The 24,713-nt window shown below is 36.1% G+C and overlaps 1 protein-coding gene and 2 long non-coding RNA genes across 7 annotated transcripts in view; 2 read left to right on the plus strand and 1 right to left on the minus strand.

Annotated features, from left to right (window-relative positions):
* Positions 1–13,193, minus strand: part of LOC141375405 (uncharacterized) — a 180,928-nt gene extending 167,735 nt beyond the window's left edge. For all 4 annotated transcript variants that reach the window (XR_012383413.1, XR_012383412.1, XR_012383410.1 and 1 more), the window contains exons 1-2: positions 12,929–13,193; positions 12,673–12,757 (exon numbers count right to left, since the gene is read on the minus strand). This is a non-coding gene — a long non-coding RNA (uncharacterized lncRNA). The remainder of the gene's footprint in view (positions 1–12,672; positions 12,758–12,928) is intronic.
* Positions 1,565–7,092, plus strand: cebpg (CCAAT enhancer binding protein gamma). Of its 2 annotated transcripts, none has more exons than XM_068222151.2 (3): positions 1,565–2,591; positions 2,699–2,932; positions 5,159–6,882. In XM_068222151.2, exons 2-3 carry the CDS (start codon positions 2,816–2,818, stop codon positions 5,531–5,533), a joined length of 492 nt encoding a protein of 163 aa, XP_068078252.1. In that variant the 5' UTR covers positions 1,565–2,591; positions 2,699–2,815; the 3' UTR covers positions 5,534–6,882. The 2 variants fall into 2 exon arrangements, with proteins under 2 accessions (XP_068078252.1, NP_571961.1); NM_131886.2 differs by having other exon boundaries at positions 1,567–1,700; positions 5,159–7,092.
* Positions 13,083–24,043, plus strand: LOC137496185 (uncharacterized). Its single transcript, XR_011016320.2, has 3 exons — positions 13,083–13,312; positions 16,571–16,688; positions 20,946–24,043. It is a non-coding gene; the product is annotated as an uncharacterized lncRNA (long non-coding RNA).
* The last annotated feature ends 670 nt before the right edge of the window (positions 24,044–24,713 follow it).

The following is a 24,713-nucleotide window of genomic DNA, read 5'->3' on the forward strand; positions in this document are numbered from 1 at the left end:
TTTCATATTAACTGTTTCTTAACGTTTTGATGCTCAAATAGGTGCAAGTGGGAAATGTGCAGGACTTTGGACGTTTTGGGGTGTGTGAGTAATTCAAATTGAATTTGCAAGAAATTTGCACTGGGGAAATGATTTTCGTTAGGAGAGAAGAGGTAAGCGCGGACTGAAGGATGAGAGCAATTACAACGACAAACATTTACGGAGAACTGTCGCTCAGCACCTTCTGAATGAAACACAAATTAACGTAGAAGCATCTTTCAATAAACTGGATGTAATGATTTTTTAGGTGTACAATAATGCACAATAGCCTAATGACACATGACATTTTCTGATAAATACATAACATAATTTATTCACACACAAATAAACATTCAAAAGTGAGATTTGGGCATCCCCTTGAAGATTTAAATTAGATTAGATTAAAATGGGTTTGCTGGTCGCTTCAACATAATTGTACTGTTCATAAACGCTAGGGAGAATGTTTGCGCACAACAATGAATACGCCGCCTTTGCCAAAACCAACAGAGCATCACATGTCTCCCCATAGTGCGAGAAAAGCTGAGGAACTTGACAATTGCGCTGAAGTTGGAGCGTGAGGATCGGGCATTAATCAGTGCGTGCGCAGTATGGGAGCTCCCTCTATTGTTACAGCGCGGGCCTGGCACCTAAAGAATGAGACGAGAAACCAACAGACATGCCGCCAGCAATAGATAAGTTATAATTGACCTTTTTCCCTATTGTTTACAATTGTATTACTTAAGCAGGAACTGGACATGTTCATGTTAGAGCCCTGCATGAGCTTAACGAGTTGTTGCATGCCATTAATTAAAGAAATGTAGTACCTGATGGTAAGGTCCATGATTTACTTGCAACAGAATACAAAATAAATAAACAGGGGAAAAGAAATGTGATAAATTAAAGATGGACCTAAAATATTACTCATGAATTGAAGTTGTTTAGCGAGATAGACACAAGCTTCTATGAGAAGGCTATTTTTAGGTTTTCCAGATATAAAATGAAAATGCTATGTAACAAAAAGCTGGAACATTAAAATTATTTTTACTTACCCTTACACGTGGAGTTACTACAAAAAGACACAGTTAAACTACCACAAATGAACAATGATTTGGCTACTCTTAAAGTTTAATGTTAGCAATACTGTCGGTAAAAACTGCAATCAATTGGCAATAAAAAACATGGTTAACTTACCACAATTTTACTATAGGCTAACCATTTTTAGGGGTAATTTAGCCCAGCTCTCCTTTCTATTTTAATAGTTTCTTAATGTACTATAGAATATTAATCTGCATTTATGCATGTAACACAATTCATAATTCATAAATAATGAGTAAATCTTATGTTTTCATTTTCATTGCAAAAAATAAAGCTATATTTTACATTGTTTAGTATTCTTGACAGATCTCAAGCTGTAATGCATAAAAACGCCTCAAACAGAGATGTGCAGCCTGATTGGTTCTCGGACATGTCAATCAAAGAGTGCATTTCGTCATTTTTCCAACCCTCTGGTTTGATTGGCTGCAAGAGTAGATTTCCCTACATGGTCACAAGATTTCGCAATACTCCCAAGCGCCGCTTTACCAAACAATAACACCTCAACCTGTGCTTATTTTTCCGTGAACAAAGAGGACATTATTCTTTATTTACCCGAGCGGAGGACTTATAAGGCACGAACGTTCGAGGTAAGTTGTATGGGGTTATCTTGTGCTATACAGACTGTCGAATTTAGTTTTTATCAATTACACGATGAGAGGATCCGTGCCGCTCACTCGATTGCAAAACAGCTTCAACTCCCGGATCTGGGGCCAGCGAGTGCTTTATAAGCCAATATTAGACATAATCGTGCTCGAATGTGTCTCGTTATTGTTCATTCGCGTAATTTCGGTCAAAAAAACAGCCTGTTTGAGCTTTCAGCTCATTGTTAGAGCCCTGACGTCATGGTTAGGAATGTGCCAGCTAATTAGCCAACCTGCTAACCTGCAGTAGATCTTGCTGGCTTTAGACGCCCGTAGACTTCAAGTAACGTTAACACTCGTGTCTTCGTTATGGGTGCTGTTTAACGCGATCCGTTACAAAATATTTAGTAGATATGCTGCCATTTTGAATGTATTCATGCTGTTGTTAGCGTAAGTCAACGGTATTCCCCTTCATTCCCATAGTTCCGTGTATGATGTAACCACAGTGCCACGATTAAAAACAGCCTAAAACACACTGGCCTGCTTTAAAATGACCACCTTAAAACTTAAGTCTGCCTTACAGTAGCTTCACTGTCCTAATGTTTGTTTAAAATGTTAACTTTAGCTGGGCATAGTTCTGCATGACTACGGAGTTTCCCTACTCCCGTGTACAAAGGAGCGGGTGGGAGCGCGAGCGATGATGCAACCGCGGGCAACACTTGAGCTCGCGCTCGTAGGAGAGAGAAGGAAATTTTGCCACATATGCACATTGACATGGCAGCACGGTCGGATTACAACAACATAATGCTAACGGATGAGCACAAGCACTTCACCAGAGTTTTAGGTGTTGCAGCATTTTGCTGAAATAATGCGTTTTCGCGCCGAGCATCTGTTCAGGTGGGAATTTTGTGGTATTAAATTATGCAGAAGTGTGATGAAGAATGATGCTTATGTGTGCAGAGTACTTTTTCTAACTTCTTTCTCTCCTCCTGTCTGGTTTTTAGGCACACCGCTGCATCCTGTGTTTTTTTCACAATAACAGCTAACAATAACTCCAGTTTCGCGAAGGCTGACAACGAAGGTCAGAGAGGGCGAGCGACGGACATTGGAAGTGGATCCAAATGAGCAAGCAGTTGCAACAGAAAATATCCAGCACAGATCAGAACGGCGTCAGTGTAATACAGAATCAGCCTCATAATAGTGCACTGAACCCAGCAGGAGCTGCAGGTCTACAGCAGGTACATACGTTTACAGTATGATTACTTGTATGACTTTCGAAAGCACGATCAAAACTTTGCAGTGCTTAAAACCATAATAATTGAGCTTATAGTGAACTCACCTAATCAGTTTCCTATAGTCTTAAAAGATGTTTAAATAAAAATAATAGGTTTACAACCCCCACTCTCCTCATAACTTATACTCTCCATAGTTTGCACATTTAAAAATTGCACATATTCATCGCACAACATTGCACCAAGTAATTTTGAATTTAACATACCCTCTGCACATATACAATTGTAATTGTTCATATATATCTGCATACTTCTGATTATTAATAGCAAACTGTACACATATTCATCTATTGTTAATCTCTGTTCAAAACTAATACAACTTGTATAATGTTCATAGTAGCTATATCCATCTGAAAATATTACTCATAGTTTTTCTATAATTGCACTTTATAACTTATACCTATATCATGCACTTGGTGCTATTGCACTGCTGGTTAGACCTAAATGGCATTTTGTTGCCTTGTACTTGTACATGTGTGATGACAATAAAGTTGAATCTAATCTAAATATCAAAACAAGTGTATTGGATATGCCAAGGCCATGACCATTTCTTTAACTTTAGGAGAGATTATTAAAAATTAGGTATAAAGAAATGGTATGTTGAGGGAAAATTTAGGTCTTGTTTGGTAGAAATCATTATGCTCTAAATGCAAATAATATTTGAAATTAGCCCATATTGACTCTTATTTATATGCCTAATATTAAAAAAAAAAAACAATTATTGCAACATTTATATTGAATCTCGTTAAGGATTTACATATGAACACAACAGACATATTTATAATTCAAAACAACAAAATTTGAGGTGAACAGGAGTTTGCTTCCATCATAAACATTTCTATTTTAAATAGGGCTGGGCGAATAATCGAAAAGTAATCGAAAACGACATTTATCGATAAAATTATTTCCTAGGTCAATTATTTTAATTACTTTCCTTACCGTGTGTGGAGTCCCATGCCCCTGCTCTTTTAAGGCTGATTTAAACTTCTGGGTCGAACAAATGGGTATGGGCCAGTGCAGCCTTTGCATGGTCGCATACCCGTGCACCTCTTAAAAAAATGTAACAACACATCGCACATTTGCACTACATTGACAATGATTGGAAGTTGCGCCAGAGATGCCTTGAGGCGGCATATTTTCCATTACAATAAAATGATTATTTACATTAAAATATTTGTTTACAGAAGATTCAAGTAAAATTATTGATGATGAGAAATATTAAAATATTATTTAGAGTTTATTTTGTTTAGAAGAGATACTGCTTATTTTCTTCTTTTTAAAAACAATGAAAATAATTTATTTTGTTTCCAAAAGTGCAAGTTATTTATTTTCTATTTTTTTAAAGGAAGTAGTGACTGTTGGTTGTAGGCAGTGTGTGTTTTAATTTCAGTTGTTCAACGTTGATGTTCAATAAATAATCATAGATAGTAAATAGTGTGTTTCCTTCATTTATTTTAAAATCCAGTAATGCACCCTTCATTCAAAAATATCTGACTTGTAATATGTGAGAATATTTACTGTACAAATCTTGTTAGTGAACTATGAGGGCAAAGAAATAAAATAATCATTCATTAATCGTAATCAAGTTAAAATCAATCAATTAATCAAGATTTTGATTTTATTTTAAATTGCCCAGCTCTGATTTTAAAACAGTATTGGATTAAATATTTTTTCTACCTCACTTTAGATCAGGGGATACCAATCTTTTTAACCCGCGACCCCCAAAATAACAATGCCAGTGACTTGCGACCTCCAATATCCTCTGAGGTGGTGATCAATATAGAAACCTTGTGTGCAACAGAGCGCGCACACACACCAATAGACCCAAGTCTATTCTTTGTTTAATTTATGTATGCAAGTGCTGTAAATGTGCCAGAAAGTTTAACCTGCTGCCATAAAATCAATCTGGTGCATCTGTCTCTTGCTGTCTCTTTAATATAAAGTTATTACTACAAGGGGCACAATCCAAACGATTAAAAAAAGGCTGTAGCTATAAACTACTATTTTCATCTTCAGTAGGTTATTGATTAAAAAAAAATGGTAATTTTAATGGTTTAACAAAATTAATTATATTTTAGAAAATCACCAAGCGACAGGGACAGATATACACACTCTGTGATTACAGCCCTGGAGTATACCATTGCTAACTGTTACGTATCTTAATTTTGACAGGTTCCTCAATTAGTGCCAGTGAATCCCGGCGGTGGGGGTAAGGCCACAGCACCCAGCAAGATGAAGAAGTCTAATATGGATAAAGACAGCGACGAGTACCGTCAGCGGCGAGAACGCAACAACCTAGCTGTAAAGAAGAGTCGTATGCGCAGCAAACAGAAGGCACAGGACACCCAGCAGCGTGTCAATGAGCTGAAAGAGGAGAATGAGAGACTGGAGGCCAAAATCAAATTGCTTAGCAAAGAACTGAGTGTGCTCAAAGACCTGTTTCTAGAGCATGCTCACAACCTTGCAGACAACGTGCAACCACCTGCTTCTGGTGGAGGCCCTGGAGACCTTTGCAACAACAACAGCGGCAGTAACAGCAGCCAGTGAGGGTTCGTTTGCAATGTGAAGGCTCTCGAGGCGAATCAGTTTTCTTAATCGTATTATGCTTTTCCCCTCCTGTTCCTGGAATGTGTACTGTGTCCGCAGTGTTTTCTGTGTTTTCTGTTGGTACATTCAAATTCAGTTTCTTTTTCACTCGTATCTCGTGGAATGTTATGATATATTCGCCATAGCAACCACAGAAAGTCCGACCCATGCTCTTATTTGATGTGCTGGAGATAACGAAAATATCCAGCAACCATAAAGCGACATGTTCATGAAAGCTTGTGCTGACTTGGAGGGCTGTGAAAGCTTCTCAATAGACAATCCGGAGCAAAGCAGTTGAAATACTAATAGGAAATGCATTCCATCACTCCACTCTATTGTCTAAACTGATGAACAGATGCTGCAATCTTTAAATAATATACATTTTTGCTAGGAATTAGGGCTACCAAACATTTAAGTAAGGATGTCACCAGAAGAGTACTTATTTTGTCTTCTTGCTTTCTGCCTGTCAGCTTAAGTTGATTTGAAACTCTTATTTGTTGACCATGTCTTATTTTAGCACATACACTGTTGTATCTATGGTAACAGACTCTAGACAGACAAAACGTATTGCATCAGACTCCAGACAGTGTCTGCATTACCAGTAGTCTTCAAATCCCTACAGTTAAGCCACCAATTCTGACAAGGGTGGAGAAGGAGAGATAGAGAATATTTGCTCTAGCCTGTTTGTTAGGGTGTTGGTAGCCTAATTAACTCAAACATATTTCATAACAGTCTGTGTAAATACCGTTGATGGTGCAGACAAGATTTATTAGGACTAGTACCTAGACTGGTGCTGAACTTCTTCAATCACCTGATGTGCCCTAAATTGATGAAATGATCTAGATACAGTTCTATTCAGAAGTTCCTTATCCAAATAAGCTCTTTATCTGGCTACAAATTTTGTCCATTTGGTTTCCCTGACCAGTCTCTGAGAAGTATGTGTGAATTTACATCTGCAGCTGCAGGTGTTACTTGGAGTTATTTGGAGCAGCCACATGACCCTTGCCCTTATTGATTCTCATAGAGTTGTGTGTTCTTGGAGCCGCTGTAGATAGACTTTTGTACCTCAGGCTATATGTCATAGCCTCACCAGACAGCCTTTAATATCTATATTCCTGTTTAAAATAAAATGAAAACGCCTAGCATAAGAAAAGTCAAGGCAATCGTGTAAGATGTCTGAAGCATCTACTGTATATTTCCATTTTCTATACCTGAAGTTTTAAAACCTGAAAAAAGCATGAAAGGCAATGCATGATTAGCACTATTTAAACAACTAATTAAGAGTTTTGCTCTATAGAGGAATAGTGAATTGGCGACTGCATACTTTTGTAATATATCAGGCTGCGCGAAAAAATAAAACTGTTGTGTAAAAGTTCTTAAAAATGAAACTAGTCAATAATTCATGAATATTTGATTGGCATATTTTGCTTAAGTATGAGGGTTGCTGGGCAACTTGCTTTTTTACATAATGTATACTTGGGTTTCTGTGCATTGTAAATTAAAGTTGAATACAAAAAACATTTCTTGTGTTTGTACTCTCTGTGAGGAAGGGCACAACACCCAGACATTCATTTGAACTTGCCATGATAGGTTTGGTCAAAAACTAAACTCCATCTGATTTCCTTATCACAAATAAAGCTTTACATGACTTCAAATATGCATCACAATCTCTGCATATATAATAAAGAGTACTTCTCTGCCAAAGAGTTTGTAAGTCCCGCAGAGTGCCTCAATATAAAAGTTTACCAAAATACAGTAGTCAACATTTGAAGTGGATCAATTTTGAACTACTATTGAATTTTGAACAAACTATTGAACAACACTCATTCTTGTCATAGGACAATTTAAAAAACCTTTTTGATACACTTCTAATGTTGACTACTACTGTATATATTTAGTTACTGCCATTTTTTATTTTTTGCAAAACCAGCCCAAAACAGCAATTCACAAACTCCTGACAACGACACAAGATACCCACAGCAATGACAACGACACAAGATACCCACTCCAATGAAACCAATGCCAACATTAAGCCTCTAGTCTTGGGCATTCTGTTTCACTATAACACTGCATGTTGAGGTGACAGATCTGTTACGCAATACTGCAGAGCTAAATCAGTCAAGCGCATGGTTAACTATTTAAGAGGAGACTTGAACTGGAGTTGTCTAAAGTCAAGGTCAGGACCAAAATAAAACATTTAAAAATTACCTCAGATTATTGTATGCATTAAATAAAAAAAATCTTTACATGACAACAATTTACAAAAATCTGAATAAAATATGTTTATGAATTGTCAGAGCAATGTGGTCAAAATGACTAAACCACTTTATTGTGCATGCCACTTCTACACTACCTGACAAAAGTCTTATCGTCTATCCAAGTTTTATGAACAACAAATTATAACTTGACTTGTACAGTAGTTGATCATTTGGTATCAGGAGTGGCTTATATGAAATTCAAAGGCCTCTAGATGCGCTTAATTTCCCAAAATATAATATGATCATGCCTTGATTTTTAATTATTGTAAGGTCTGACTTTGCTAACACAAAAGTCTTGCCACTTAACAGAAGTAATGTACAATATAGAATATAAAGTCATGGTGGAGTGGAGAAAGAATTAATATTGTGTATGACTCCCATGAGCTTGGAGGACTGCATCCATACATCTCTGCAATGACTCAAATAACTTATTAATAAAGTCATCTGGAATGGCAAAGAAAGCATTCTTGCAGGACCCCCAGAGTTAATCAAGATTCTTTGGATTCATCTTCAATGCCTCCTCCTTCATCTCACCCCAAACAAGCTCAATAATGTTCATATAATGTTGTTCATATAATGTTGTAATGTTTGTAATGTAATGTGCAGTGCAAATGTCTTGATACCTTAGGCTGTTGATGTTGCCATCACTCATCTCTCGCATGCCCCATACTCAAAGTAACCCCAAATCATGATTTTTTCTTAACCAAATTTGACTGATTTCCGTGACAATCTTGGGTCCATGTGGGTCCCAATAGGTCTTCTGCAGTATTTGTGATGATTGTGATGCAGTTCAACAGATGATTAATCTGAAAAATCGACCTTCTGCAACTTTTTCAAACAATCAACTAGAAGTCAAGTTATTATTTGTTGCTCTCACAACTGATATCAATGACAAGACTTTTGTCAGGTAGTGTATAGTTTGCTAAATTAACTGTTACCTTAATGCACACAGTCCTGTGGTCCATCAATGTTGTTTTGGTTGTAAAACATCTACAAATGCCTACAGGCTGAATATGTACTATGCAAACATGTCTATATAGTCACTATTTCCAAAAAATATGTTTAATGTATTTGAAAAAAGCTTGCACTACGAAACTGGTGTCATGCAAACAAACTCAGGGATGTAAACATTAAATTAGAGAGATCCTAATGTTAACAATGTCATATTTCATGTTGCTTTAAACTTGTCGTAATTTTTTTTACAAGTCATTTAAAAGACATCTGAAGATTTCTGTGGACCAAACAGACCAGACTGACTTTCATTGTGTTGGCAACATTTTCTTTTGCTGTGTTCCACTACAATTTTGTCCCTTTAAATTTATTAGCAACCTGTTTGAAAGAACAGACGGGAAAAAAAATCAATAAATCAATAATAAAAAAATAACTGATAAAAAAGAAGAAATATATTCTAGCTGACAGTGAAAAGGTGTGTCATTCTGTACTTTGACTCTGAACTAATGTAGGTGCGTGCATGTGATTTCGTACCCTGTTCAGAGAGATAAGCTGTATGACGTATATTGGAACAGACACAGTTTCCCAGTAGAAAGGAAGGACGCAGAACACCAAGTACTAGCTCACACCTCTTTTCATTTTTCTATCAATTTGTACCTTTACACACATCTTCTCTCTTGTCTACGTTTCTCTGCAGTCTACAGCAGTGATAGTCATTTTAAAAATCATCTTTACAGCCCATTCAGTAACTCCAGCGGATGTACATATTTTACATTTGCACTGCATTTCTAGACCTTAAAGCCAGTGGGTTACTCTGCAGCCAATGCAATAAAATGGCTTTCAAGATGCTGATGCATTTGGTGACCTGCTTTAAGCGGACAAGGCCGCAGACACTATGTTATTCCAGCTGGCAAATGGCTAGAGACAAGAGATAGCAAAATGCTGATTCAAAAACGTGGTACATTTACATTGCTGAGGTTACTGTAATAATCTGCCACAGCACATTCGTTCTGTAGTTAATATATAACCGACTGACATCAGCATCATCCGACCGGCAGCAAGACATTAAGGTATGAGTGAGTATATTAACTGCTGGACTGGTTCCAATTTGGATATGCTGATAAGGTGGAGAGGCAAGTAGACAAGCTCTCGGGGGCACTGTAACCTCAAGCCAAAACAGCAGATGTCATGCTACAGATGTTGTATTAACATTTCTCAAATTGAATTATGCCGCTCTCACTGGAACACCCTTGTACGTTTAACATCTAACACTATTAGGTAGAAATAAAGTTTAATTTGTTTCCTATGAGATAATGCTTAGACGTGAATACATCTTACATATTAAAGGAACAGTTCGCTCAAAATTGAAAATTCACTCACTATTTGCTTACCTTCTCTTGTTGAACACTAAAGAACATACTTGAAATAAACCTGAAAACTTGCAACCACTGAAATTTATTAAAGGAAAAACTAATAGCATGGAAGTTAGGGGTAACGAATAATTGTTGATTCATGATTCGTACAGATCACAACCCACGGATTCATCCTTTTTTTTTACTTGTAGATTTATCCTAAATTTGCATCGATCGCAGAGAGATCGCCTCTCATGTCATTGAAATCACATGTGTGAAAGTATTTAGGCTTACCTGTAAAATATAATGATGTTGGAAGAAGTTGTGGAAGTTTTTTTGGGATGTGGTGGGTTTTTTAGGTTATCAAAGGTGTTTTCTGTCACTACTTGTTTAGCCTGCATTAATGTATTCAGTCTAAGATGCACGATTAATCACTAAAAGATCAAGATCTCAACAACCTATACAACATCAATAATAAATGATGGTGATTTGCATGTTTCTTAATCCTTCGATTTTCTGCATTCAAATCTGTGTTTGAAAAAATGCAAAAATCAAGGAGATCAAGAGATTCAGTCTTTAGTTTTGCAAACAGTCGAATAACATAAAAGTGCTGGGATAACAATTTATATAAAACCACTGATGTTTATGGTAAAGATTAAAATTACCGTCATAAGAATTTACCTTGATGCTCAAAAATGAAAGTTATAGGCAGTAATTACATTATTTAAGAAATAGGTTGCAACAACCAGCCGGCAAAAATATGCTACTGAATAATTCTTCAAAAATGATACATTTAGAAACAAAACATGAAGAAGATTTTATGAGGGAATAACTGAATCATTTATTAAAAATGCGACTAAAAATAAATATGGGTTGTAAAAATTCTAATGTTAGATTTCTACATTTAGCATCATCAGCAACAATAGTATTAACAGTGAATTTTTTACAGTACTGAATATTTAACTATTTATTTTTATTCAGCTGATTATTTCTTCATTTTATTTTTGATAAAATTACAGGTTTTAAGTTCTGTTTGTTTTCCCAGAGATGGGTTGCGGCTGGAAGGGCATCCGCTGCATAAAAACGTACTGGATAAGTTGGCGGTTCAATACACTGTGGCGACCCCAGATTAATAAAGAGACTAAGTCGAAAAGAAAATGAATGAACGAATGAGTTCTGTTTGTCAAAACCAAATGTTTCTAGCAGTGCTGCTTTGGTAATAAATGAAAAGCAAATGACATTTGTCTCAGGCTGATAAAAAACCCTAATGTGATCCGAACCATGAGATTTGTGATCCGTCACACCACTAATGGACGTCAATGATTACAGGTTTTCAGCTTTATTTAAAATATCTTCTTTTGAGTTCATCAGAAGAAAAACTCAAGCAGGTTTGTGAAGTGTGAGTAAATGATGATTTAAACTTCAGTTTTAAGTGAACTATCCCTTTAAGGCACAGGTGTCAGGTGCTCCAGGAGTTTGACAGCCCTGCTTTAAGGTGACCAAAATTTCTGAATTGGAAAGCAGAGACATTTTCTAGTTCTGCAGTGAAAATGCAATTTAAAACATGCTGGTTAGTATTAAAATAAAAAATAGTTTAAGCGGGGGGGTGAGTGGGTTGAGCGCGCCTACTGAAGGGCGGGACGGAGGGTGTGTCGCGTCGCGGGGGCACTTTTGATCATTTTGGAAGGGCACTTTATATCCAAGACTAAAAAGGGCATGTGCACTGCACAGGTTGAGCCCTATGTGTGCACGTGCCTGATTAAGATTATGTGAAACTGATCATAACTGTTCTCTGAAACATACTAAATAACAAATACGAAATAATGCTAATTTGGGGGCGAAGCAGAGGCGCAGTAGGTAGTGCTGTTGCCTCACAGCAAAAAGGTCGCTGGGTCGCTGTTTCGAGCCTCGGCTCAGTTGGCGTTTTTGTGTGGAGTTTGCATGTTCTCCCTGCATTTGCGTGGGTTTCCTCCGGGTGCTCCGGTTTTCCCCCACAGTCCAAAGACATGCGGAACAGGTGAATTAGGTAGGCTAAATTGTCCGTAGTGTATGAGTGTGTGTGTGAATGTGTGTGTGTGTGGATGTTTCCCAGAGATGGGTTGTGGCTGGAAGGGCATCCGCTGCGTAAAACATATGCTAGTTAAGTTGGTGGTTCATTCTGCTGTGGCGACCCCGAATTAATAAACAAACTAAGCCAAAAAAAAAAATTTTCACCATTTACTTGCGCTTTACTTGTTTTTTGTTAATGGTGTGTAAATGATGAGGGAGTGAACTACCCCTTTTAGGTTTAACTGGAAATTATTGGCCGAAATCCAGACAGGTATTTTTACGTCTTTGAAGGCACTTTGAGAAAGATGACACAATTCGTTGATATGAGTTAACATTTTAATCTCATCATGGAAAGCCCTTTTATTAAAAATGTATATATGGACACCTTCCTGCCAGTCTCTGCCCAGCAGTCTTCAAAGGAGCTCTGACCACTGATTTCTTTTTGAAAGTTTATTACTTTCTTTAACGTGAATAATCAATATGTGACTACCTTCAAACGATGTCTCTTCAGGTAAATGATGATAATAATGCTCTGCTCTTGTCCAGGTTCGTGTCTTCATGGCTTACAGCGTCCCCTGGTGGTAAAAATATATATAAACTTAAGACTGCTCTAGTAACCAAAGCAACATTTAGGTTTTTACGCTGATTTGAACTATAGGTAAAATGGGAGCATAGCACCAAAAACTGGGGACTTATAAATAACGTTACTGATGTTGATGATACGTTTTTCATACGCATATAACAACCCCCTTACAGCCATATGCGATAAGTTAACACGTTTTGCGTGTCTTTCAACAGCAACAGTAGCTTAACTTTTCTTTTTACTAGCGAGGTGGTAACACAAATATTATTATTTTTTCGCTGGCTTTCAAGGTTTTCAAGTTAAAACTGTAGAGTTGACGCTTAAGGTTCGCTCACTGTAAGCAACCGTCACATATCCGGTGTCGGTTATTTTGAATCTGAATAAATGATTCAGATGTGAATGATTCCTTTGGGTCAGCTCTTCACGACTCGGTTTGTGATTCAATCTAAACGATTCCAACAGCTCGAGCAGTTTTTGGTGCGACTTTCGGAGAAGATAACTGAAGTGTTGCTGAAGGAAGTAGAAACCACCATTCCGTTCAAGCCAAGTATGTTTGCCAGTGATGAAAAGCTGTGATAATTACCATATTTACCTATAGATAATCTGGAGTATCATTTAAATATGTGTATTGTTTATATGGCTAATACATGGTTTAAGCACAATTTAATCATGATTTTAAAACACTGACCATAGTTTAACCATAACATTTGCAATAAAACCGGTTATATAAATGGTAATACGTAGTCTATGCCATTTACCCAAGAGAAAGACCTTGTACCCATCCATGTTATGATTAAATTCACTGTGAGAGAAACAATTTGAAGCGTATTTAACTATAAATTACACTCTGATAAACGACAAAAAAGTTACATAAAGTTTTTGTTGTTGTTGTTCGTGACATTGTACACCTTGCATCTGATTCATCTTTAACCACATTCGTGTACACATTAACACACATAGTTTGCACTTTGAAGTAGGCTTTATGAATTTTCACTAAACAACAGCTTATCTTTGGTAAAAATGTTGTTAATTGGTTTTTGTTAGGTTAGTTCATCCTCATTTCATGAATGCCGGCCAGATATTTAAAATAGACATTCATCAACTAGCCCAGCTGAACTGAGCTGAACTGAACAGAATCATGAGGAACTTGGCTCTAATCCACTTCACTCAACAAAGCTAAGATTAAGTAATGTTTATTCATTCTCATGGACTGTTTGCATCCATCATACAGACTGGGATAGATGAACTTTAAGTTAGCCATCAACCGTTGAAACACGTGCCATGTGCTTTCAAGTACAGTACACACAATTCCTAGAAGGGTTAATGAAAAATAAGTGGGTGTTTTAACGTCACAAGTCAGAAATTTATGGCTCTTTTTTTTCTAGGGTATTTTTCCCCTCTGAACAGTGTTGATTTCTTGAACTATGAATGAGTGCATCTCTTAATCCCATTAAAAGAGTGCAGATGATCGTGTAAAAGGGAGGCAGAGAACAAACAGGGCTAAAGCTGCACTGATCTGATTCATGTAGAGGAGTGGAATTCAGTGGGTTTACTTGAGGAATTTCAGCTATGCTGAGTTTGTTTACTCTGTTGCGTCTCTCTCCATCTCTTGTTTTAATATGCTCATTAATATCAGCCACCACATCCTCCTCCCAGCAGGCTTGACTTTATCTGACGCTCTGGACTGACACTGTTATCTCGCAGTTTACTGCTTTACAGCATTCATCCTTCATTATACAATTCATTTATCCATCAGTCTCATTACATCACATTCATATTTAAATACTGTAACCCAAAATAGATTTGATTACATATAGCAATCAGAAACTTTTTTGTTGTAATTGAGGGTGTTTAGTAAGAACAGTGAGGGTTTATTTTATTATTATTTTTATATAGCATTTCAAAATAATGTGTCATTTATTTGTTGTCCTTGGTGAACATATTTAATATTTTTGGTGTTGAGTATTCTAGTATTGAATGCTCAAGAAAAAAAACAGCAGACTTCCTTCATGTTTGATAACATTAGTTACTTATGCAGGTTTTCTTCCCACCAGGTTATATATGAATTTTTTAAGCTTTAAATAAATAGATTTAAATATAAGTAAATGTTCGATTCTTGATGACTTTTATTTATTTAATCAGTTAAATTATTAAATGCATTAAAATCCACATATAATTGATTTTTCCCTCAGTTATTTGTCAAATTTATTAATTGGAAACCTTGTGAGTGTTGGATGATTTATTGGCTATTTGTATGAAAAAGTTCATTGGGTGGTTCAGGCTGGTCAACAAAAGGTCATTGGCTGTTGGCCCCTGTCGGACGATATTATTGGCTGTTAGCCCGCGTGGGAGAAGGTCATTGGCTGGCCATGATGTTTTGGTTGCCAGGTGTCTCTGGCAGAATCCTCCCTTGATAAACAAGCGTATCAGATTCTTCTTCAATCTTCTGCACATCGCAGAACTGTGCTCAAACTTGACTTAACACTTAAAGCACCTCATCAATGCTCAGGAAACCTCATTGGTCGGTTCTGTTCCTTAAGCCTAATATTAAGCCAGGGATTCCATTGATTTACTCGCATTGTTAGTACAAAGCACATGTTTTGCTTTGACAGCCGTTAATGGCCTCATATGTCATAATAATTGTCTGGGCCGCAGTTAAAATCGACTTTGGTATTCATAAATAAATGACAGTGATTTCTGCATGCTATAGTTGCAATGGAAGGAGACAACTCAAGAGTAGTTATGATTGTAGTACTGATTTTCCTCAGCAGAGCGGGATGAAATACATTTTTCCCACAAACTGCAAATATTGACATTATGTTTCACATCATGTTGCACGTTTCCTAACAGATGGATGGTTGAAATCATCCAAAACCTCCACATAAAAATGAGCGATGAACCTTTTGTAAAATCACCCTCCTTTTCCTTGCTGAGCACGCCAAGATACGTTTGTTTAAAGTAAACCTCCTCGAAGATCTTGGCGAGAAACGTCCTGCAGCAGCACATCTGGAAAACATGCCCTATAGAGGGAGATTTTATTGTTTGTCTTTTAAGAACCAAAGCCCCCTAATGGTTTTCATAATTTAGCATAAAGTAAAGGATATTAGTTTCAATAATCTCTTATTCATACAATCTCCCCATAAAATACAGAACTGCAGAGATGTCAGCTGTGACTGAGTTCAGCACATGCGCCAAGAACATTCAGCCTCATTACGACAGGTCAGATAAGGCAAAAGAGAGAGAGAAACGTTTGTGCTTTTTCACTTTTCCAGATTTTATGTCATCACACGCGATGCAAAGTTCAGATACGCCATGCAGCTTTCCATATTTCCTGAGGGTGTGTGTGCATGTGTGTGACGGAGCTAAACTTTGTGAATGTGTGTGTGAGTTCAAATATATTCACTAGTCTGCATGTTTTTTTCCCATGGAATTCCTGCATTTTGTTTTACAGAGTGACCGCTCTGCATTAGACAGGTATAAATGTAAACAGCCCTTGCATCAAGAAATTCTTCATAGCATGCTGACGACATGCAAAGGTGCACACACAGTCCCTCTACTCATACATAATCATCTGTCAATAACACACTCTCTCTCTCTCATGCACACATTCATTAATGTGAGGATGAATATGCACATACATGCACACATCACTGGGCCTCTCCCCCTACTGTTTCACTGCCAACAATGTGCAATTTGTGCAGCCACAGCAAAAAATCTGGGGATGGATTGATGAATCTGATGTACGTTGCTTTCTTTTTCCTTTGCTTTTTATTTCATTCTCTGTCTTCTCTTTATCTCCCTGCAGATTTTGACGATACTTGAATACTTGAAAGAAGACAGCGATAGAGTTGGAAATGGTAAAGGGGACTACAGTATATCCAAAATTAAAAGAACCATGGGATTGGCATTTCACATCTGCTCAGGCAAGATTGGCTTTTCTCCCACAAATATCATGTGTGTGTTTTTAAAGTGGCTATGTGGAAGTGCTGCAGTACAGTGTCTTGTGGTGAGAGATCTAAACCACCAGTTATTAAATAAAAAAGCTGCTTCAAGCAGGATATAATCTATGAATGAGGATGTTTGTTTTTGAGTTTTATAGTCCATGATTAATGCACAATATACTGTTAAATTTACATAACAAACTGCTGCAGTGGATGTCAGATGTTCATCCTAAAAATACATATAACTGCCTATTCAACTCAATTCAATTCATCTTTATTTGTTTAGGGCTTTTACAATGTAGATAGAATGTAGACATAGAAGATTATAGTAAATTAAAACAGTGTCAGTTCAGTTTTCAGTGTTGAAGTTCAGTTTAGTTCAGTTCAGTGTGGTTTAATATTCAATGCTGAAAGTTCAAACACTGAAGAACAAATCCATCAATGCGCAGTTTCACGTGTCCCGAACCAAGCAAGCCAGTTGCCTATTTCCTTAAACAATACTATAAAAGCTACTTTTAGTCTAGTTCTGTAAAACTTGATGTTAAACAATAGTCTGCGTCGGCGCCAGTGGTGTAGTGCGTTAGTGCGTTGACACATGCACTCCAGTGCTCGCGGCGACCCAGGTTTGATTCCGCTTCGTGGTCCTTTGCCAATCCTTCCCCTCTCTCTGCTCCCCATGCTTTCCTGTCAATTCTCTCTACTGTACCATCAAAAAGGTGAAAACCCTGAAAAAATTATTAGAAAAAAAACAATAGTCTGCATAATCTGATGCTTTTTAAATAAGCAGTTTATTGAACTTTAGAACAAATATATATATATATATATATATATAAAAAATACAAAATATAGACATAAATAATATAAAAATAGTATAAATGATATTATAACAGACATAAAATACATGCAAATATCCATTGATACTCAATGTGTAAATGAAATGGTATTTAAATGCATAATATTATTATAAAAGCTTTTTAGTTTTAACTGCAAGGCCATAATGAAATATGATTTAATGATGATTATATGTTGGCAAAATACATATACACATATATTTTATTTTCGTATATACAGTACATATATCTTCAAAAAAAATCTAACAAACTCCAATTTAGACAGTACATATGGTCATACATAAAACAGCAAATCACATTTAGGTTTACACTAAAGTAATGCAGCAAACATTAATCTGTTAAAAGCAACAAATTATATAAATTTAAGATCAAAGTTAACCATATAATTTCTCCAGGATAACTGAAAATTAAAACACACACATGTCTTATTTATTTTGAAAGCAAAAATCTTGTATAGCAGCATTCGTACCAAATCTGATTACAATCACCTGTTTCAAATCACAACATTATTTACCAATTTATATGATACTAACCCTGAATTTCTCCAGTCCCAACTTTTTTTTTTGGAGTGTGTTGCAGGTCTGAATGACAGGAAAGGATGTATATTTACAAATGAAATAAGGTCGACTAAACAAAACATGAAATATTTTGTGTTTTATTGTCTGCAATGAAATACAAGTTAAAGTAAATTTGGAAATCACTACTTTTTCATTTGCATTTTCCAAACTTTTTCTTATTTGAGGCTGTAATAGCGGCCTAGGTTTTTATGGAAGTGGTCTCTGACTAAATAACCTCTCAGACAATTAGGAGACATGGTTTTAACTTTAATAATTCAAAATCAGATTAACTTTTTTATATTAGGTCTCTTGAATCGAGGATCTGGAAGCCTATTATTTAGGACACCAATACCAGAGGGAAAAGCGAGCTATATTTCTCCAGAGCAAGATAAAGAGAGAGAAATTAAAGAGTCATATTTCACTTTACAAAGTTCTTTTTGTGTGTGATGCTGGCTCCTTTATCAGTGCCACAAACACTCTACTAGCCAATAATGTGAAGCACAAGATGCATGAATGTACTATAGAATATCAATAATACTGTGACTTGACTTTGTGTTTATGTGTTAAAATTAAACACTTTCTATTGCATGAACACAATACTTTTACTTACTACTTTTGATTGACGTTTGTCATCAGATGTTGTTCCATCGACAGAAGATTTAAGTTGCATTGACAACATAAAGTCTCCTTTATGGTCCATCAGAGAATACTGAGGAGAGGCCATAAAAAGTGAGTTTAAGAAAAGTAAAAGCATTTTAAAGGAGTAATGACTTACAATGTACAAAACTTAAATTGAGTCTAAGATTCAACTGGATTCATCTGAAATTGACAGAAAAGTTAATAATCAGGCTTATGTGTCCGTGCCAGTAGGTGTCAGTATAAAGTCCAGGAACACTTAAAATAGCTGGTGCACTGAAAAATGCTCCACTAGTACTACTCCATCAAAATACTGCATGTCTCTCTCTTTATTTTTATGTTAGGCTTCAGAAAGCAATTGAACCACTTATAGTGATAGTTTAGTATGCAACCAAATTGTTGTAAAAATAAAAATTTCACAAGTAATTACCAAGAAATGTAAATTTTGACAAAGCCTAAAATAGTATTTTCTTATGAAACATATTCTTTAATGGCGGTTCATTCCGCTGTGGCGACTCCAGATTAATAAAGGGACTAAGCCGACAAGAAAATGAATGAATAAATATTCTTTAATTAGTCAAGTATTTACATTTCATAATCTCATGCATTTTGTTACTCTTCAGAATACCATATTAATCTCATTATATCTGTTACATATGGCCATATGCCATTAATTGTGTTTATTGACAACATAAAGTTTTCTTTAGGGTCCATCTGAAAACACTGAGGAGAGGCCAATATTAGTATATTAGACTGATTGTTTCTTTGAGTGACTGCTTTATGTTTTCATATATAAGTAAAACATGAGAAGGCTATATATATATATATAGTGTAAATTAAATTAAAATTAAATGTGTAAAGAAAATTAAAAGAAATTAAATTTATTAAATGTATACCTATTTAGACCTATTAAAATAATAAGTAATAATGCTATTATATTTAAAAAAAAATATTATACTTTTTTTCTATTTGTTTGAAAGATGTCAAATCATAAATATTCAAAACTATAGTTATTATTTTGGATTTTTCTGATACTTCACAAATTATTCAACACAGGCATGTAAATATGCCTGATCATATTGGTTTTTAAGAATGACCATTTTGTGGGGGCTTCTATAAATCATGTTAAATGTATAACAGTTATTTTTTAAGAGTAGTTTAAAAGTATTAAACCTATTTCATTTTTGTTTTGGTGCTTACAAATGTATGTTTGTCTTTGACCCATATGTTGTGTACTACTGTGTTTCTGACATTCATGGCAAGAAATGGTAAGAGTGGGATGCTGCTGGCAGTATATACTCTCTGGAATATTATCACATACTACAGAAAATTTATAATAACTAGTATTTATGCTAATATATTATAAGGCAGATATAGTATGAGCACTTTGCTCAATTATGAAATAATTGTAGCTTATTTGATGTAGGAGGAAACCATCATAGAAGGCATTACAAACAATGACTTAGACCTAGTTTTTGGATGGATTTTGACTGGGGGCTGTAGTTTGCATTAAAGCAGTATGTGTTTGTTAGAATACAATCAGGGAGAGAGATAGTCAGACTTCTCTTTTCATTACTGTGCTAAATGTATTACGTACCTTTGGGTAATGGGCTTCTAATCCTTAACCCCCATTCCAAGGCTCAATCAAAGTTTCCTTTGGCTGCACTCTGTATGCACACCCCCAATGGATGCGCACACATTTAAGCACACATTAACATTGATAATCCTACCATCTCATCATGACTACTTATTCATTTTTTCCAGAACAATACCACTCCCAGAACAGAAAAACCCAGTGGCAGAAATCAACCAAATATCCAGCCACACTAGTCTCACACACACACATAAGCGAACACATTAAAAATAAAATATATTCCTGCACATCGAGCTCACTGCCTCACACACAACATGCATGATGTTCTCCCACACCCTGTGGTTGTGCACATGCGAGTATAATTAGAGATGTACTCTGGAGATTTGAACGTTCCAGAGATAGCAAGATTTACTGTTTGAAGACTATTCGGCCAAATCAGGGTTCTTAACCCCCCTAAGAGAGAGAGAGAGAAAGAGAGAGAGAGAAAGAGAGAGAGAGAGAGAGGATCTAGTGATGTAGGGGGCGGGAGACTTTGGCCATATTGTCCAAAATCACATCAATACTTGACGTTCTCTTCTCTTTTGTGTGTGCATGTCCGCAGGACGGACCGATCTGGAACCTTGCTAACCCCGGCGAACGTCCAAGTGTCTGTAAGCAATCACTGCTGACTTGATTGACATGCCAGAGCAAAACAATTCATGCTGATTGTCAAAGTGAATTACAATATGAAGCTGGGGTGGGTATGGGGTGAGAAAGAACATGAGCGAGGGAGAGGCATATACTTTGAGTCGGAGTTCAGCTGCTGTCTCTAATCATTAAAACATGCATGTTTTAATGATTTATATTAGCTCATAATGAGCTCTGATCTGGTGCTGTGTGTTATCTCTCAACTTTGAATGTGTACATCTCTTTCCAGTGATTTACGCCACGAATTTATTCTAAAGCACGCATGGACACGTTCACTTACACTCTGGCGCTCTTCCATATAGCCAGCTGCTGATATGGTCCTCTTCGCCTGCATTGTGCTGAGGTTGTTTAAGGTTTTGTGCTTGCTGTGTTAGTTTAGCAGTAAATAAACTTTCTCCGAGGCCTGTGTTTCAAGAGCTTCATCCCAGTAATACACACATTCAATCTGTTTTCACAAAGTTTCCTTCTAAACTTGAATATCCGTTCACATGAGCATCATACTTCAGTTAAATTAAGCAGGTCAAAAGTCATTCGTGAATTGAATAACCAGACATACCATATATGTATTTCAGCCCTGTTTTTAGTGTGCAAATTTATTACGACAAATAATCTGTAACACTTTAAGCTACTGTCTTATATCCTGAACATTATGAGAATATTGGCTGTTTATTACAACTTATAAAATATTATCTTATTTTACAACAATATTCCTACCCAATATTTAAACTTAACTACTACCTTACTAACTATTAATAAGCAGCTTTATTGAGTAAAAGTTTTATTTGTTTGCTAATAAAGACAAATTGGACCTTAAAATACACACTGACTGTCTAAAAAAGTTGGGTCTCAATTATTTTTTCCCTTAAATTAAGTATGCACTAATATGGAATCTTGGCCAATATCCAACAAACTTTATATTTAGAAACTGATCACTGATATTTAGGTGAAGGTTATAAATAAAAAGCCAGATTAGTGATTATAAAAACAAAACACAAACAGATACATTGGAAAAGCAATTTTATTTTTAGACTTAGCCTAACCCTAACCCAAGCTCCATAACAAGGAAGTGTGTATATCTTTTCACAGTGTAATACTTCCTCTTGTCCTCCTCTAGCAGAAACTCTTTTAAAGTGCATTCAACAAACTATGTCATATTGAAGGTAAATCAAAACCAATCCAACCGATCAAAACCAGATCTGAACCAACCAGATGTAGTAATCTATAAGTAATCAGCTGATCATTTATTTTTTAATTAATTAAATACATACTGAATGGTGATGAAGTTTGCACATTTTAACATGCCTTTAATTCTGATTGATGAAGCTAAGAGTTTTCCCTCAGATGGGTTGCTGCTGGAAGGGCATTCGCCCTGCGTAAAACATATGCTGGAAAAGTTGGCGGTTCATTCAGCTGTGGCGACCTCAGATTAATAAAGGGACTAAGAAAAGCAAAGACAATGAATGAAAGAAAGCTAAGAAGAATTAAAGGAAGCCAATCATGTCATAGTAGCTCTATTTTAAAAAACAAAATTATCTTCCAATCATAATCACATATCAATTAAAGTGTCATATCAATTGTGTTTTTTTTTATTATCTTCTGTTTATCGTAACAGCTCTAAGCGAATGAAAACATCCAGCTGAGGTTTAAAACTGAAAGTGCAGCTTATATAAAACTATTGTTTTGAAAAAAAGAGTAGACTCAGCATGGTTTGGATGTTTAGCCATTTTGTTGTGAGATTTGAAGTTGCCCCACCACCTTGTTGCATTTGCAGACCTGGGAAAACTTGATCCCCACCCTAGCGGATTGCAGGGGATGGGATTGTATCCTGATGTGAAGATAAGTGATCACTGATCACTGTGAGTTGCCTAGAGATGAGACTGTGAAGAATAAATGGTTAAAGTTCATTTTCACAACAATACCACAACCTTGTGCTGTGTTCCTGTCATTTTACTGATGATTTCTACAGTAACCTGTCCCACAATGTGAGATTCGATAACTATTTGTTATTAACCCTTTGATGCACTACATGCGTCTAAAGTGACCCGTCTAAGTTTATTATTTCTATATCTATTTTATAGCTTGTGCATCAAAAAGTTAAAGGATCAGAAAAAAAGACTTTGTCATTCCTCAACAAGGACTTTGCCAGTAGACAGTTACTGTGGACCACAACCTGTAGGTGTGATCAAAATGGTTGCCTCCATGTTTTCTGTAGCTTGGAAAATTGCATCTTAAACCAAGTGGAAAACACAATTATATAAATTTACAATTTATAAAAAAATGTATCACTTTCTGGCCATCGGATATTAGGCATGGACATATATACTGCGATCATGATTTTTGAAAGCCTTAAATCGCTTTGTAAACGTTTATTATTACCATTTCATGAGTCTCCCCATTGAGTTGAATAGAGCGCTTGGACCCGGAAGCCGCTTCGCGTGACGTCACACTTAACAAGCGGACTGAGCTTGTGCTTTCTTGGCATCTGTTGTTACTAGGCTACCATCAGCTGTTCTTATACACCATACATTTTCTCTTTGAGTCATGCTGACCAGAACACATATCCAACAAGCTCACACACCAAGGTCATAATTGAGTGGTTCATGTTTTTTCCCCAGTCAAGTGTTTGTAGTGTTTTGGTATCTGACTGAAAAAGGTGATTCCACAGTATGGATACCTGCAGCTGGCTAATGAACTCTCTCTCTCTCTCTCTCTCTCTCTCTCTTTTTTTTTTTCTGTCTCACTCGGCTTCTCTTGCGCACATCTAGTCTCTCTGCTTTTGCTTCACTTTTGTCCAGTCTGGCGCCTCATACATTTCAACTTTTTTATTTCACCAGAGTCTATGGCTTCTCTTGCACAATTAGTGCTGCTTTCTCGCATGCTTTGGTTTATATCAGTTTTAAAAATTCAATACTCATCATGCACATTCCTCTCTCGACTCACATATGTTCTTGCACTGCAACATATAGGCAGACTGCATGTAACATTATGTCACAATAAACATATTTAACAGTCAGCTAAGTTTGAGTCTAAAGTGAAGGTACGCATTCCTGGAAGAATTGAAGAATTTGAAACGAAAGCAGCAAAAATGTATCCACTGTCATCATTACCATTAATCAGCAACAAAAGACTAAATTAAAGCTATATGGCTTAAAAAATTAAATAAATAAATTGTTATAAATTTATATATTATATATATTATATATTATAAATATAATATACTGTAAAAGTGGACTCTACAGTTATGTAATTTTTGCTGGTTGATGATATTTTTAAATGGTATTTAAGTGTTGCAAAAGAGGAATTTTTTTTAATGAAAAACCATAACCACAGAATGGTGATGCAAACTGAACCGACAGTTTTGTGAATCGTTCCACCCCTAGTGAAGGGGAATCGGGACTTCTTGACTTTTTAAAGTAATCTCTTACTTATTCTACTAAAGTGTGTGTGTGATACATCACTTGAAAGCTCTGTCACGCTGTGAAGCATTTTGCTTTTTAATCCTTTGTGCTTTGACTTGCAGTTGCTGTTATTGTATGCATTTATTAAACTGTTTATTTTTGTTTATACTCTGGCCCATGTTGTTTACACTGCTGCAATCAGTGCATTGGTACAGCATCTTGATTGGCTATTTTCTGGAAGGTTAGCAACCTCTGATTTTTCATTTTTTTATTGCTTTTCACAT

This window comes from Danio rerio, chromosome 7 (assembly GCF_049306965.1).
Source record: "Danio rerio strain Tuebingen ecotype United States chromosome 7, GRCz12tu, whole genome shotgun sequence".
In the NCBI taxonomy this organism is placed as follows: Eukaryota; Metazoa; Chordata; class Actinopteri; order Cypriniformes; family Danionidae; genus Danio; species Danio rerio.

What these genes read in the sequence shown, in the direction of transcription:
- cebpg (XM_068222151.2), top strand. Translation starts at nt 2,816, where the DNA reads ATGAGCAAGCAGTTGCAACAGAAAATATCCAGCACAGATCAGAACGGC. An exon ending in GAGCTGCAGGTCTACAGCAG is followed by an intron (nt 2,933 to 5,158) that starts GTACATACGTTT and finishes TAATTTTGACAG; the next exon opens with GTTCCTCAATTAGTGCCAGT.